We start from the raw sequence: 17,792 nt of genomic DNA, 5'->3' as shown, positions 1-17,792 counted from the left end.
TCTGATGTATTATGTATTGTTCTGTTGTATTGTCTGTTTGTACAAAAAAAGAAAAATGCAATAGATATATTGTTAATAAAATAATTAAAAAAATAACATGCATTTTAAAACTGTTTTTAATATTTAATATATTGTCTAATGTCTATATCCCGCAAACTTATTTCTAATGGTTTGAGCCTCAATCACCATTCTGATATAACCAGTCCTTGTCATTTCTTTCTGGACTTTGAAAGCAGTTCTAGCTGCAATACCACAATGTCCTGAGGTGGTGGGGGTGCAGATTATTTAATATTTGAGTCATTATAATACTGATGCTAGATAAAACCAGGCTTGTTTCCATTCCATGCCAGCTTGGAAAATCAACAATGGTGGACATTGTAAACAAAGTGGAAATGCAAATTTGGAACTGAAAAAGAGGAATTATACAAAGTAGGGTGACGTTGATGACATCACAATGAGGACAAAATCAGTTGAGCTGTTCCTGAGAGCAATTTCCATTAAAGCACCCATATGATATGAAAGCCTGATTGTTCAAAATTGGTTATTTGTGGGGATAGAAAACACATATGGGAGCCCCAAAAACACCAAAGAAATTGAAAAAGTTTTATGTTATAGGTCCTTTAAGCAAACACATGGAATGCAAACTATAAATAGGAAAATAATTGGGTTAATTGTGACTCAAACCCCCAACTCTTGAGTATTAGTGCCTCGTTCTCATTCTGTTGTCCCAGGCCTCCCTCCAGCCCTCTCTCCTCTATACTCTTTCCCATGGCTGGCTGTGGTAGACTGGAGTTCGCCTGCGAGCAGCCCTAATTGAAGGGGGAGTCAGCTTCCAGTTTGTCCCACCACAGAGCGCCCGAGGCAACAACACAGCAAAAACAAAACAGCCCCCCAATCCACTAGAAAGGCCTCCCCGTTGCTGTACCGACTCAGAGACAAAAGGCCTTCGAAACTGGTTAAAAATAGCCCTCGATTTTATGTTTCAGAGGAGCAGAGAGTAAGTCTGAGGGCAATCCCTGGCCGAGGTCATATTCATGTATGAGAAATGTCAGCGAGAGACAATCTACAATGTGTGGCTCAAGTTAAAAGAATGCATCCAACTGAGGAAGATGGAATGATTTTGTTCTCAGCTTTTGGACGGTGTTATGGGGCAAGGGGTCCACTATTTGAAATCCAGTAAACACAGGAAATGAATTGTGCTTAGATGAAACGAGAATGACCTCAACAGTTGAAACATCAGAATGTCATGTTCTTACTGGAATAACAACAGATGTGAACAAGATAACACAGGAGTCACACTGCAGCAGACAACAGTCAAAAAGTACATACTGTAGCTTTATTCATGTCACGTCTATAGAAACATCATAACATACTTCCTTGCATGCCACGTCATGGCTAAAAAGGGGGCCACGCTGATTTCCTTTTTGTGTACTGCAACTCGATATGCAGCACTGTCTCACTCACCTGCAGGTATAACATCATACTTGTGAAATTGCATCGTTTTTTTTTCTAAATCGGCAGACAAAAAAACAGCAACAATACCTCCATCATACCTCTTTAGCCTACACACAGCCACATAATAACGTACACTGGAGCAGAGTTTCGGCTTACAAAGTACACTAACTGGGACCCAGAAATCAATCACAATCACAGCAGTATCAAAACAGAAGCCACATGACCAAGACCCAGCCAAGGAATACCGCGCTGTCGCTGAGAAAAGAAACCTGATGTGGGCCAACATTCATAAACATTACTCTCTACGGTCTCAACAGTGGAAAAGAACATTTCACTAGGACTATTAAATCAATTGAGCCACCCTCATCCTCTGCATAGATTCATAACCTCAGCATACAGTATCAAAAGACTAGTGGGTGTGAGCGGGGAAAACGGCACGTCCATTCCAAACAAAGCCATTTCAGCGTATACAGCAAAACCCTGGGTGTTAATTCAACACTAAGGGTGTTGCAGTGTAGCTCACATGATAAGGGGGCATTTTAAAGTGGGTGTTGCAACTGTATTCCTGAACTAGTTTTGAAAGAGAGAGAGAGAGAGAGAGAGAGAGAGAGAAACCAAGTGTGAGTGGGTGTGTGTGTTAGTCGGGTCAGAACAGGGTCGATGGGATCTAGGTGTTGCCGCTGCCATTTTGAGGTGGTTATTAGAGAGTCTGTGTTGAGCCTTGTATCTCACGCTCATGTTATCTGTGTGGGGACGGAAGGAGTCCTCTTTACACCCACATACCTGCGTTCACTGCTCGGTGATAATGGACTTTGTGTAAAAGGGGGGGGGGGCTTGCCTTTCTATGTTTTTCATCATAATATACACCAAACTACCACAGGAGACAGATGTACGTGCCACATACAGCAATATGCTTTCCAAGAAAAAGTTAATTCAGTGCCAAGTTATAGTATCATCGTAATGTTTTCCTCGGCGATGCCAAGTTGTCTCTCCAACCCCCTTGGAAGTGACCACACTAGAGCTGCTGTCTGAACGCCCAGGGCTACTCCAAGCAGCACCCAACACCTGTTCCTGACAAAGCAAAGCGCTCTCAGTCCCAGGTGTATTCATTCACACATGAATCCACGAGTGCCCTGCACACATACAGTACATGCGCACCAAACACACACAAACTTGTAGAGCTCAGCACAAAAAAAAAGGACTCAAACGCTTTGACCTATTCTGTTTTGCTCTCATTCATTGCAGTGCTGTGTTTGATGTTTTTTCTTTTCCCCCGCTACTGCCACTGTAGAATGGCTTGCCGCTGTCGACCATATGAATGAGCCTAGACAGCCTTGGCCCATACACTACTGTACTTTGCTTTCCAGAGCATTCACTGAATAGAAGCCTGTAGCCCCACGGTCGAGAGAGAGAGAGAGAGAGAGAGAGCTCTAAACAAAAGGGAGAACATGTCTCCATGTCACATGTAATGCTCGCCGTGGACCAGCGTTGGTGGACAAAGAGACAAAAATGTGTTACCTTGACAACACAAGTCTGAAATAGCTTTCTGCTGGCCTCCTCTGGGGAACAAAATGTGTGTAGGTAGACCAGAAATCATTGATATTTGCAACTATTGATTATTTTCTTAGCAATATTATTATTTTACATTAATCGAGCAAGTCTTTTACCTGACATATACAGTATAAAAAACGTTAAGAATAAGCATTAGCCTTGTTTGGCTGCACATATTCTACAGTATGTATTTGTGTATCCATCTCCAACTTTGACCTCACCTACACTATCTCCCACTTTCCAATTACCCCTCCTCCTCCTCAACATCCATCCTATTTTTGGTTCCACAAAATGTCATAGCACACACTGGCATATCAGCCATGATATGCCTAGTTATTCTAAAACAATAATCATTTGATTTAATTCATAACGCGTACTGCAGGTGACAATAATCCAAATGCTATAAACAAGTTAATACAACATGTTTGGACACACACACACACACACACACACACACACACACACACACACACACACACACACACACACACACACACACACACACACACACACACACACACACACACACACACACACACACACACACACACACACACACACACACACACACACACACACACACACACTCTGTGTCCACTAAAATAGTGACACCAGGTATAAAGTGGTTTAAAAGGTGCGATCATAACATCTAGCGAAATAACGCAGAGTACAATTTCTGTACAAATTATGCAGGCCCATAATAGCGGTGGCTTCATTCTCTCTCTGTGTGTGTGTGTGTGTGTGTGTGTGTGTGTGTGTGTGTGTGTGTGTGTGTGTGTGTGTGTGTGCGTGTGCGTGTGTGTGTACACCATCAGTGGGCAACCCCAAAAGACGGCTCCGAGGGAGCGTGATCTCTCCCAGGCCCTTATACCCCCACAACCCCACCCACCCCACCCCACAGAGTCATGCCACATCCTGCAGGTTGGAACCGCAGCCCATCTGGGTCTGGTTAGAACCAAGACACCAGAGCCATAAAAGTCTGCCGGGAGGAAAACACAGGGGCACCTTCTCATCTCATAAACCCAACCCAGAGAGCTCTGGTTGGATTGGGTCTCTGATGTGGGCTGGTGGAAGGAGCTCTTGCTCCTCTATGTCACCCAGATTTGACAATATTCAGTTGAGGCCATATCTTTTGTTGCAATGCTGCGCTTAAATCAGTGTTTTATGATATTTGTTTACTTAAATTAACACTGTGGCCCAGGCGGTGGCGTAACCGTCTGGGCACCCGACTGGTAATCCAGTCGCAGTGTGCCGCGGGTTCGACTCCCGAGCCCGACACGGCCTTTACTGCATGTCTTCCCCCATCTCTCTCCCGTTTCCTGTCAGCCTACTGTCTGTCCCTTCAAAAACCAATAAAAGGCGTAAGCCGCAAAAGAAATATCTTTAAAAAAAATAAAAATTAACACTGTGATACTGTAATGCCTCGTGCAGTTCAGGACACGAGTCTCATCGTGTCCTGAAGTGACAGTTACTATTATTGCTGTATATGAATTCAAGTGTATCCAAAATTGTAATACGCAATTTACGCAAATATCACTTTCACTTTTTATACAGTAGATAGATAGATATCACTTCTGAACGCTACATTTTGTTGCAAATGTATCGACTTCTAATTTGATTTAAATAATCACATAGTTAGACATCAGTGGAAACCGAGTCCCAGAATTCTTGCATAAAACAAATTCGTACTGTGCTTTTGTTTTGTGTTTGTATCTGCAATCATGGTACAGGTCTGCAGAACACCAGCCATAGATTTCAAAGGAGACTCTTGTCTTTGGGCCTTGTACAGTACCTGCCACTAAGATGGAATTCATTAGCAGTTTCCAGCTGGTTTCCCATGTCATGAAACCAGTTCTTGGTTAAAGGAGTAGTCCCCCCCCCCCCCCCCCCCCCCACACACACACACACACACACAAAAATGACTTAATTTATAGCAGATCTACAAGCTCATAGCGCGCCACCGAGTGGCGCGCTATGAACTTGTAGGTCTGCTATAAATTAAATCAATTACACACCTCATGAAATCTTGAATGCACGAATTTGTCGCATTCCTAAGCAAATAAGTTGATGACCAGCAGACTGAGCAGAGACTCTATATATATATATATAGAAAATAATAATATTTTTGGGGTGAACTACTCCTTTAAGAAAGCAGCAGAACGTTGTGGTTTTGACAGCTAGGACTATGTGCACCAACAACAGAGTATTGTGTCATACAGTATGTGTGCTGCTTGTGCTGTGCATTAGGTTCTGCTTCGTGTTGCAGCAGGCTGATAGCAGCATAGCCCTAAGGTGTCTGACAGTGTTGCAGCAGGCTGATAGCAGCATAGCCCTGAGGTGTCTGACAGCACCAGCTGATCAACGGAGTTTGATATTTAGAGCTTGAGGTCTAAACGGCCCCACTGTGACACCCCGAGACACCTGCCTTCTTCTAATTAGCAATTTAGTGACAATAGTCACATATACACTGACACCACGCTAGACAGGAACGCCCAAAACGGGGTAAGAATTTACCCCGGAATTTTCTATGGCTGCCAATGCAACTTGGTCCAATCCTTAATCACATACGGACAAACATCTATGCCGATGCTATCTAACTTGCGGAGGTAGCGTGCCTTGTCCACGGGCAACAGATCTTTCAACGTATGGCATTGCAAATACGTTTGATAATCGCTACTCTGCTCAATATTGTTTGGAAAATGCCGCAAATTGCATTGCAGTGAACGAGCGAAAATCACAACTCCCCCCGTTTGTGGGCGGAGTCACAGTTTGAGGCGCTGTTTACGCGTCGTGGTGTCAGTGTATACATTGGAAAGTTCTGTGAAACATAATGCATTTCCAACAACAAGGTATGTTATCACAAAAACCGAAGCAAAACAATATTTTAAAAGGGAATGCAAGTGATTTTATATACACACAAACATATATACTGTACGTGCGTGCAGAGAAATGTATTTTTCTGTATTTGTGTAAAATTGCTATTTTCCCAATTCCATGGTATTGCTATATAGTAGGGGTGCACGGTTATGAAATTATGATCGATTACCGATCACCGATTATATTCAGGGTCATATCTGCCGATACCGATTATTATACAAAGGACCACAATGGAATCAAGCCTATGCCATAGGGCAGGGATACTCAAATAGCTGAACATATGGGCCACATTATGAAAATGGCAAGGGGCCAGGGGCCGGTTGATAAAATGACAACATTAATGATACTTTTTTTATTTGCCTTATTTCCACATGACGTATGAAAAGAGAAGTGCAATGTGCATCCCATTTTCTCTCTTTTGAATAATTCTATACTATATAGTATTGTTCAGTAACAGGGATCTCCCCGTCTCTCCAGCTCTGTAGTAAACAAACATTCCGGGATACCAATTTCATCCAATGAGGAGAGAGGACTCGTACAAGATACAGGATAAACAAGTGAAATTGGAAGTGATGAGACAAAGAAAATGATCTGGCCAAATTGAAACTCTATTTTAAGCTGATAATGGGTTTTCTTCCCCAAATGGATGAAATTGGTGACATAACTGAAAATGTATTTCAGCTAGAGATACAGGGGAGAGATTACTGAACCAACACCCTATAGTCTATTTACAATACATACCTTTACGGTTTATATATTCTTTTAAAAAGCACCAGGCAAGTGGTTTGGCATGTGTAGCCTATTGACTACGACTAACAGTATATAGACATTACTGGATGTTCCAAAACATGCTGTGTATTGTTTGATTTTTGGGGGAAAGCCAGCCACTTGACTGGATTGATCCATTCATTTCAGTGTGATATGACTATCTACTTGCAGAGCCTTGAAATAGGTAATGAGTTGTGTGTGTGTGTGTGTGTGTGTGTGTGTGTGTGTGTGTGTGTGTGTGTGTGTGTGTGTGTGTGTGTGTGTGTGTGTGTGTGTGTGTGTGTGTGTGTGTGTGTGTGTGTGTGTGTGTGTGTGTGTGTGTGTGTGATATATGGCCACATATGTGAATAGACAATGACATGAACTGTATTGACAACCGCCCTGTTCCACTATTTTCAGACTGCAGTATAGCGGTGATATTTAATAAGATAGAAACTATAGAAACATAAAGGCTGTCTGACACTGAATGTTAATTTCAACAGTGTTCTTTACCAAAGGACCTGAGGCACCTGAATGTATTCAGCAAATATGTACAACTGTTTATTCAATGGCAAACAATTATTCAAGTGTGCTTGGTGTGACAATCGAGAGTCTATATTTAGGACCTCTTGATATTTCCAGCTCCAGACCTTTACTGACCCAACCCGCCTCCCCTTCCCTTTGATCCACCATACAGAAAGGAGATGAAAAGATGACGAGTGACAAGGATGGGAGGACGTTTCCTTCGTCTGTTAATGCACAGGCTCCGTGATATGCCTCCCTCCCGACCTCCTTCCACTAAGCAGTCCGTTTCCCTCTCCCTGACTCTCATTTAAGAAAAAAAAATGACATTTAGCCGAGTCAAACATTTAGGAACATGGAACTGGCGTATGGATGCCTATGAATATCTATGATAATGTGAATAAATATCTCCTAGTTGTCCTTGATGAGTGACTCTCTCTCTCTCACACACACTCACACACACACACACACACACACACACACACACACACACACACACACACACACACACACACACACACACACACACACACACACACGCGCACACACACACTACAAGTGTCCTTTCATCCTTTCGATGCGTTCCCACTTTCACTTCAAAAACATTCCAAGTTTAGACAAAGGAGCTCTTCTCTCCAACATGTTAGATAACACTGGTCTGGGTCACTCGATATTCTGTCTGCCCACACACACAGAGAGCTTCAAATGAATATGAATGTTCAAATGTTCAGGGGCCAGTGCTGAATTAAAGTATATTGGCCAAACATAAACGTAGCTAAAAAAATAAAAGGGATGTACCACGTAGGTTATATAAACATAAGACACAGCAAACATCCGTCATGTGGTGACTTGGATTTGCGTGACATTAAGTGGTTTTTCCAGTTTTTCCTTTGGGGGGTTCACCATATGGGGCTCTTGCACAATGCCTGTATTAGCACCTTACGCAAACAGCCCTGCACACCTGCGTTAATGACCTGAAAATGAAAAATCAATTTCAAATCAATTGACTTTTCGTATTTGCCATTTCATTTGAATTTTGGCAGCTTTATGCTTCCATAATCAACAACCTGTGCTGTCACTTAAATTTCCTTACCTGGTTTAGTATTTAACACATGCTAAGCAAAATGCTAAGCTAAGAGTGGCAGGGGTGCATGTGTTTGGTCAGACGTACTAAAGGCTCATACATAGTCTGGACTTTCGGTGGTTAGGTGACCACCGAACTACAACATGACGTCACGAGCCGCGGTGAAGAGCAAACCACCGCCACCGCTCCAGCCCTTCTCTCTGTTTTTACTCACCACCGCTCAACGTTATTTCAGCTCCGGTGGTCAGCTCACCACCGGAGCGGTGGTCACCTCACCACCGAAAATCCAGACTATGAATGAGCCTTAACAGTCCAACACCCTACCCAAAAGGCCAAAACCCAACCCTAAACCTAACCTCACAGGAAGCCATGGGTTAGTTGTAAACTGCCACCGGTTAGTTATAACCTGCCACGCATGTCGGGAGCCACAGGTTAGTTTGAACCTGCCACGGCCGCACATTTCGGAAGCGATGGTGTTGTCGGACTTGTTAGTATGTCTAACAAACATATGCATCCCCAGTGGCAGTGCTGTTGACACTGTGATCTGTGATGACAGCCGGGCCCTTGTGGCACTGGGCCCATCATGCACACAACAGGTATTCCTTCTCATAATGGAAGAACGCCAACTGTGCTGTTTACTTTCTATGTAGTTTACCTTTAAGCCTTATGTGTAATGGAGACCAATGTTCCTTTGCCTAATTAGTAACTCTTCTCACCTGGTAGCCTCACCAGGGTATTTAAGGTGATTAGTTTGGTCAGAGTCAGTTCAGTTCAAGCCAGCACTCTGTCAAGAGCTCACTCACTGCATGTTGAGTTAACCCTTTCTCTCAGGCCTTGGGACAGGATAAGTTTGTGTTAATTGTTAAACTTTATGGCTCTTAAAGCATATCTTAGCTCTTAAAACAATATGCTTGTAAGTTGGTTTGATCATTTCTAAAAGTGATGCATAAAAAGGACTAATGTTTTGGTTTATGATTGTACTGTATTTGACACAAATGTCTGTTTTCTGTTTTTCTGTATTGCAGTTTTACAAATTTAAGTTATCACCAGTAAAGAAGTTAAACCAAGTCACTGCCTAAGGAGCTTTATTGGGAACTATGTTAGCTGTCTGCCAAGCCATACACATACACCAACGTATAGTAAGGGCTGAACACCAACAATTCACCTGCACGACGCAAAGTAAAAGACAGGACCTCTTTTGATGTTTAAATCTGCTAATGAGCTCTCAGAAAGATGCTACTCACTTACTTTGATCAAACATCTTAATGTTTTCTCTTCTAGTGCATGTGCAGTCAACATACAGTTGGAGCATCGATATTGTCCTTTTCTTTTTGCTGAGGTTTGCGTGATCTGCGCAAAAGGACAGTTAACCCATTTTGGGCGGGAACCCCTTTTGGTGTTTTAAACATTGTTATAATTTAGCTATTGAAAAATAGCAGATCTACAAGCTCATAGCGCGCCACCGAGTGGCGCGCTACGAGCTTGTAGGTCTGCTATTTTTTTTAAATCGTGAAAATGTAGAAGGATTTTTTCAGGATTTAGAAGGATTTTTAAAAGTTGAGGTCAGGCCTAAATGGGTCAAATCATAAGGGACAATATCGGTGGCACCCAACTGTACATGCCAAATGAGAAAGGAAGACCTTTATTAATCCTGTGGGTTTAATTCAGATGCAGCTTCACCCAGCTGGTGGCTGCTCAGATGGCCTTGTTGAGTGCATGGGGGGGAGTAAATATGGGTTAAGTGTCACATCGACATACTGGGCAGGCCAGGGGGCTAACAGGGAGATGAACCAGTGACCTTCAAATTTCCAGGCGTTCAATCTACCCCAAACAAATCTATCGTTGATAATGCAGGCACGGATTATGTCACAGACATAAACTAGTGATGAAATTACGTCATGCAGACCCAAACAGATCCCTGTTGGCCCTACACAACCCGGCCGGAGGGCAACAAGTATAGGTATCTTTGACTCACCATCTCATCCAAAGCATAGCGGAGTAAGCCATGCTCATATAGGACAAAGAACCTCCTCTGCCATTTCTGCAAAGAAAAAGAGGAATCTTCAGTTAATTAGACATATCATTACATGAATGACTATACTTTAACATCAGTTATCGTGTGTGTGTGTGTGTGTGTGTGTGTGTGTGTGTGTGTGTGTGTGTGTGTGTGTGTGTGTGTGTGTGTGTGTGTGTGTGTGTGTGTGTGTGTGTGTGTGTGTGTGTGTGTGTGTGTGTGTGTGTGTGTGTGTGTGTGTGTGTGTGTGTGTGTGTGTGTGTGTGTGTGTGTGTGTGTGTGTGAATACACCAGATATTGTTGTTGTTGATGAGGACAGTAGAGAAGTGACCATTTTGGAAGTGGCATGTACATTTGACCACAGTCTGGAAGAGGCATTCCTTACCAAGGTGCTTAAGTACCAGTGTCTTAAGGATGCTATATTATACAACTTGGCTACAGATGTAAACTACTTGTGTTCATATTTGGAAGCCTCGGTAATGTCCACAAATCAGTCGTGAGGGGCCTGCAGATTGCAGGCATGCCCAAGCCAAGAGTTAAGGCATCGGCAAAATTCTGTTCAGTGTCTGCAATAATTGGCAGTCGCCATATATGGAGAAGGCGATGCTTTCTTTACCCGTGATCTGTATCCTGAAGCACTTGTTGTAGAGCTTTTTTTCCAAGTTTGCGCATCCACTATTGTTTGTGTTCAAGAAATGTCTTGTAAAATGTGAATGCAAATAAAGGTGTGTGTGTGTGTGTGTGTGTGTGTGTGTGTGTGTGTGTGTGTGTGTGTGTGTGTGTGTGTGTGTGTGTGTGTGTGTGTGTGTGTGCGTGTGTGTGTGTCAAGTTGGACAATATTATTATGAAGGTGGATCAATAATCTACTTGTACAGATTAGAAAAGACAAAACAAATATAGAAAATAGACAAACAAAGGGGGGAGTTTAAGCCTATTGGAGGCAGTGAAAGCCTAGACTTAGGCAAACCCTCCTGATAGGCAGAATGACAAGCCTGTGCCTCCAAACCTGAACTGATACTTAGCATACACAAGCGCAAAAGAAACCACAGAGATCCAACCCCGGGTTTCCCAGATGGGAAACCAAAGATCTACCGCTCATGCAAAGGGGAATCCCACCTCCTAAAGCCACGGCCACGGGAGAACTGCACTTGAACCCTAGAATCCCTATTCTGGGGGGGAACATTTGCAGCCAATCAACAAGCTCACAGCTTGTAGATCTTGCAGTTTTTCAGCAAAGAGATTTGGCGTGAAGGGGGGGAAAAGACTAGGAGCTGACCTGGCCGCTAAGTGCAAAGGTACAAAGCGTTTAAAGGACCACTTCACCACTTTTCAACATCTCTTCCTATAATTGGTCCTAACTAATGTTCATGATAAAACACCACCATTTTTTTCTACTCAGTCTGTGTCTCATAGGAGGGCTGTGGGCAGTTCAGAAACCCGTCCACCAGTGACATCATCGATGGTGAATCCAAGCTAATAGAAACGGCAGGCTTTCTTTTCCTGAAAAGTTGCAATGCAAAAGTTGAAGCCATCGTTCTCACGATAATACAAATCTAAATATATTTTAAAACAAATCTTGTTTAAAAAGAAATCTGCCTAATGATGATGTCACTGGTGGACGGGTGTCCGAACTGCCCAAAGCCCTCTTATGAGACACAGACTGAGTAGGAAAAAATGGTGGTGTTTTATCATGAACATTAGTGAGGACCAATTATATGAAGAGATGTTGAAAAGTGGTGAAGTGGTCCTTTAAGTTGTTAAGGAATCTTGTCTTCAGGTGCAGCTACTCTACTAAATGTTAACTTGGAGCTTTCAAACGAGAATCCAAACCCGGGACTCCCACATGGAAAACCAAACATCTACTGTACAACTCAGACAAAGGGCGATAACAGGCTTCTTTTTGGTTTTCAGGCAGGGCTACTCTCACCTGCATACATTACAAATTGTATTATGCAATAAGTAATTAAACTTCAGCCCTTATACTTTGTTGTAATACAAATAGTGAAGATACTGTAGCTGGTCTACAAGCTCATGAGGTTGTAGATCTATTTTGAAAATGTATGGATATAATGAAATGCCCAAAAATATACAGTAGGGATGTCAGGATTAATTTTATGTGGTTAAACGCAAGATATAGCATGGTGTTTTGTTGTGAATAATTTCTTGTGGGTAACCTTCCTCAAGCATAGGATTACATTCTACTAACTAGTTACTACACGTTTGCACATGTGATGTGGATGGTATTCATTGATCTCCTTTCTTGCTAACCATATCAGGATTCCATCTCCTTCCCTAAAGTACCGTTTTGTTTAAAAGTGTCGAGTTTCTTGGCTCAATTTCACAGTGGGTTCCATGCATAAAAAATGAGGAAGTACTTTGTGACCCTCTAGGCAGTAGGGGGATCTGAAACTCTGAATAGGTTTCATACAGAGCCCAAGTTAAAGAGACATCACACTATACTTTTATTCATAGAAGAAATTAAAAGGGTGACATTAAGCTCTCAAGGGCCAAGCAAGGGGAAAAACCATAACCAACTCACAATGATAGTCTCTTCAACACAGTAAAGTCCTGACACTTATGGGTCAATTTTTACAAGTCTCAACACTTAAAATCACACTCAAGATTTTTCCGTTAATGCTTTCCTTGAACTGAACAAAACCATAACCTGTTGGACCAAAGAGTCTGGAACGACGACGACAGCCATCCCATCCTGCCGACTACCTCATTCCAGCACTCCAAAGACACATAAAAACAACTCCAGTACTTCACACTTTCTCATGACTCATCATCACCTCATTTCTCTCCGTCACTGGCTCGTCTGTCCTGTCCGATCCTTTAATTTCAGTTGAGGGAACCTTCTCAATCTTACGGATGCGCTTACCTCAGCACCATGCACAATTGGTGCATTGAGAGGGGCCAACGCGACTACAACCAGTTCACCACTTAAGCCCTATATACTTTGTCGTATGACAAATAGGCCATCTACAAGCTTTGACAATTAAAAGGAAGCTACGAGCGAGCTTGTGGATGTATTTTGTGAAAAATAGAAGAAAAGAATTGACAGATTTTTGAAGGTTTTTGCCCAAAATAGAAACGCCAGGGTTAATGTAGTTAAGAGAATTTAAGCGATGTCAATGTGTGCCTGTTGGGGGGAGGGTGGTAGTTATAGAGATATCTGACTCACTGCTGACAGTAGTAGGGCCTGAAGGCTGCAGGGATGCACCCCCACCCCATATGGAAGCCATCAGTGGGACGATGGGAACAGGGACTTTTCCCAATGTCCTCCCTACTTTCGGGACTCTCCTGTCACCATATCATATGGGAACCATGATAGCGCATGCAACGGAACAGTATGAGGCTTCCATCAAACTACCCCCCCCCCCCCCCCCCCCCCCCCCCATCCCTATTCCCCTTGTGATCAAGTCAATATTATGCTCATTACAGCATGAGAAAGTACTGGTAAGGTTTATTTTTTTCCAGAGACAGAGAGAGAGCTGAACCCCCCCACAGGAAGCTGCCCACTCTGTGACACAGCTTCGGAAGCCACATGCAATCAGGTCTACTGTTAGGGGTGTAATTTGGGCACAAACACTATGGAAAGACTGCACAGTATAGCAAGCACACGCTGCACATTGCACACAAAAAACAGAAGTGCTCAATCTCAGGGATTTAGATCTCAATCCAGAAAAAGGACAGAATAGGCAAATTCAAGTTTTTTTTCAGAAATGTCTATTCTGGAGCTAGTGTTTGCCACATAGGACGCAATGCTAAGAGGTATAGCTACCCTTTGTCCCAGATCTGGACTAGGAAAACAAGGGACAGCTTAGTGGGAGTCAAAAGCATCGGATTCTGGCCAAATTAAACAGATTCTTTAAAAGAACACATCATAAATGGCATTTAGCTCAGCCACAAATTCCTTCAGTAAAGGAAAATTGATGTTATTCAGAGAGCGTTCAAGAAATTAAGCAGGGCTCATGTTTCACTGTCATTTCATCTCAAGGAGGTGAACACACTTACCCGGGATCTGTGCAAAGGATTGTCAAAATTTGTTCCCTCGGGTGCAAGTAGCAGCCATCCTCCATATATAGGTTTTGCCTACAGAGGAGAGAAAAATTAATTACAGGAGTTTGAAAGACATACTGTAATACAGTCTGTATATCACTGAGTGCAAAATATCCCCTAAATGGGTTAAAGACACAATCACCAAGTCAGTATAATAGTGTCTTACTGTGAAAACAACTACTATCTAATGTCTGATATCAGATAACATGGGGTAGTGACGCAACGCTATTATACAGGACGCCGTTTAGCTGAGCTCAGCTTCAGGCGAGTGTGTATGTTGGTTCAACTTGCTAGCTGCTTGGAGTCAGCTGTGTGGCTTAAGCTACAGTCTACTGCTGGCTGCATTCCAGAGCACCATGCTGCCATGGAAAAAAGGAAAGGATCACACGTGATTTTTCTCTCTGATCCCCTAAGTGGGTGGGTTGGTGTGTAAAGAGAGTGAGCAAGAAAAGCAGGGGACGAAAGGTAAGGGAGGCAAGTAGTAGCAAGGGCCTAAAATTTGTCTGGCTCAGGATTTGTAGATTAAATCCGTATTGTATTGAGAATTACAAGGGCCATTTGGTGGTAATTTAACTATTTAAGCCCACAATATGACTTGTTGTATATGACAAGTAGCGATAGGATTATAGCGATAGTGATGTTGCACCACAACACTTTCCTTGTGAGCTTGTATTTGTTATATTTTAAATAAAAATAAAGAATTTAAAGATTTGCCCAACAGCATGGTTTACAGGCACAGACTCACTACACACAGTGACAATGACACCAGTAGGCAGCTTGCCAAGACTTGTTGAGCCATGGCTGGATCAGAAGGGCAATTGTTTTGTTGTGCATAACTGCTGCTGCTTTGCTAAGCGTACTTAAGGTTAATACATCTCACCCACACATAAACAGACAAATCCAAACAACTTACATGATTCTATTTCAGTCCTAAGTGCACTTGACATTAGAGTTAAAAGCTTTGATATTCTCACAAGCCTGAAGACTCTCTCAACCAGTGGTTTTGATTGAGGTCAATCAGCTAACAGAGGTCATTTTCTAATCCAACAAAAACCCACTTTCACAGAGATTACAGTAATGTGTAACATGGTTTCCAGATGATCGCCTTCGACAGAGGATGACCATACAACAGGATCTTTGCCATTGAATTCAGCAAACCACAGATATTGTTGCATCACAACATTTCAAGGAAGGCACACCACATGGTCAGTGTGCTCGGATAGTGCCTACCTCGGGGCACATCTCGGGGCTCACACACGCTGCTGCCGACTCAGCGCAATTTGAGTTGCATATATCAGTGGTTCCCAAACCTTTTCATGTCAAGGACCCCCAAATTGACACTAATTAGCCTGCGGACCCCCCATTTGAAAAGATATGCCACAGACCCCCATAAGAGAAGATTTTTACGGCTCTAGTGGAGATTCTCAACCCGTTTGACAGTACAGTGCCAATGTTTTATTTGGTGATCAGACTGGGTCAAATACACACAAAGAAGAATAGAATTTGTGATGGACAGGAACTTTCACACAAGTCTAGGGGTACATCATTTACATAATGTATTTGCTCTTAGACAACCTCTCCTACGTCTCAGAGCTGCTGTATATTAAATATTGATACAGAAACCATCTTGGCACACAGCAGGGTTCCATTCCAAATGTGCCAGATGACAGATGGATTAGGCCCTGCGTTATTTGATAATAATACTTTACAGTGGAAAGGGCATTAGGGGTCTGGGAGGAGAGCAGGGGGGGGCAGCCAGGCTGATACTGGCATGCTAGCTAGTTCCATACCCATGGAAAATTAGCATTTAATAACACAAAGAGAAAAGTAGAGGACAGACTGGGGGCAGGCACCTCTCCTCATATGGCCAGACAAGACCCACGCTGAGGTCTCCTGGGAGGGGTGGTGGTAGAAGAGACGGATATATAGGTCAGTTCTCCGGGGTTTTTACCCTTCAATGGTTTAATGTAGTCATTTGTGTGTTTGTATGCTCCATTCCCCCCCCCCCAAAAAAATCCCATCCTCAGTCATCGCAGTGTCCACTGGCTATGTAATAGTGCACGCAGAAATGTGGCCCCAGCTGTAATGTGTGGGGTGGGGGAGGGCAAAATAGTGGAGGAATGAGGTGGAATGAGATTTACAGAGCCAAGGTATCCTGTGTGTACTGTAGTAGGCCCTCACAATAACAAGCGACATGATTTCCCCGTCAGGTTTGTCATAGCGAGTGTGAGTGATGATAACCTCTCTTTGACTGCAGTTCCTCGAGACAAAGTCTGATAGCCTGTGGGTCAAGAATTCCACTAGGCGAGAAGCTAAACCTCCCATCTTGTGGGTCAAGAATTACACTAGGCGAGAAGCTAAACCTCCCATCTTTTTGAGCGGTGAAGCCACTCCAAGGAACAGCATTGTGTGTCCCTTTGTCTGTCTGTCTGTCTGTCTGTCTGTCTAGTACCAATAGGGGCGCTGTTTAGCTTCACACGGTGCACAGGTGCATGATGGGAAGCTGAGTTTTTAGCAGCCATGTGGCGGTGCTGAGCATAGACATATAAACGTAGCCGCTTCTTCCGGCTCTGGGGCGCATGTCACAATTGAAGGCACAATTTTCCCAAGATTCCTTGCAAAGCATTTGCCTTCAATGAGCGGAAGCTGCGTAACGGAAGACCCGGAAAAAAAAACGCGATGTGATTGGCCAGTAGTAGCGTGCCTTCAGCAAATGCCCTCAGCACTTCTAAATAAGAAAGCTGCGGAGAACTGTTGCTTTGTGTTCACTCTTTAAGGTTTTCTGTTAGTAATCCCCCCTGGCTCTGATGTATTGTTGTATTAATAACGTTGTTGTTTGTGTTTCTTTGTTTGTCTTTTTTTGTATTGTAATGTTGTAATGTTGTAATGATGGGAAGCTTTTTAGCAGCCATTACATGATTTCGGGTGTGACAGTACAGTACAGTGACAGTACAGTGCAGTACAGTAGAGGGACCCCCTGGGGACCCCCAAACGGTAACCAAGTCATCTCCCAACCGTTTCGGACACGGGGCGGCTCGCCGGAACCGGCCCAGCCCCCTGGGCGCGTTACTGGGGGTTTGGATGTTCCGGGGACCCCCCGGGACCTCCACACGGTAACTGTCATTTCACAACCGTTCCGGACGCGGGGCGGCTCGCCTGAACCGGGCCAGCACCCTGGGCATGTTCCTGTGGGTCTGGAAGTTCCGGGGACCCCCACAAGGAGTTTCACCACTCAGTTCACACAGGTGTGATTTTCCATTCATGCAGGGAGGCAGTTTGTCATGAACAGTGTTGGGCAGTAACAAGTTACTAGTATGCCAAATTGCCAATATATTACTGTAATATTATTAAAGAGTGAAGTAAGGCATTACTTTGCCAAAACAGTAATATTATACCATATTACTTCTTTTTTTTTAAATAGCACATATTACATACTTTTTTTGTTTTTGTTTTGTTGGCTGCCGTTTGAAAACATTTCAT

The 17,792-nt window shown here is 43.3% G+C and overlaps 1 protein-coding gene across 2 annotated transcripts in view; it reads right to left on the bottom strand.

Moving 5' to 3' along the window:
• LOC306915971 (myosin phosphatase Rho interacting protein) overlaps window positions 1–17,792 on the bottom strand; it is a 79,942-nt gene that overhangs the window by 60,181 nt on the left and 1,969 nt on the right. For both annotated transcript variants that reach the window (XM_079493672.1, XM_079493673.1), the window contains exons 2-3: window positions 14,268–14,345; window positions 10,212–10,277 (exon numbers count right to left, since the gene is read on the bottom strand). In XM_079493672.1, coding sequence (XP_079349798.1) covers window positions 10,212–10,277; window positions 14,268–14,345 — 144 coding nt within the window. The remainder of the gene's footprint in view (window positions 1–10,211; window positions 10,278–14,267; window positions 14,346–17,792) is intronic.

The sequence above is a fragment of the Electrona antarctica genome (genome assembly GCF_951216825.1).
Source record: "Electrona antarctica genome assembly, chromosome: 22".
NCBI lineage: Eukaryota > Metazoa > Chordata > Actinopteri > Myctophiformes > Myctophidae > Electrona > Electrona antarctica.
This window is presented reverse-complemented; position numbering and strand designations above follow the sequence as displayed.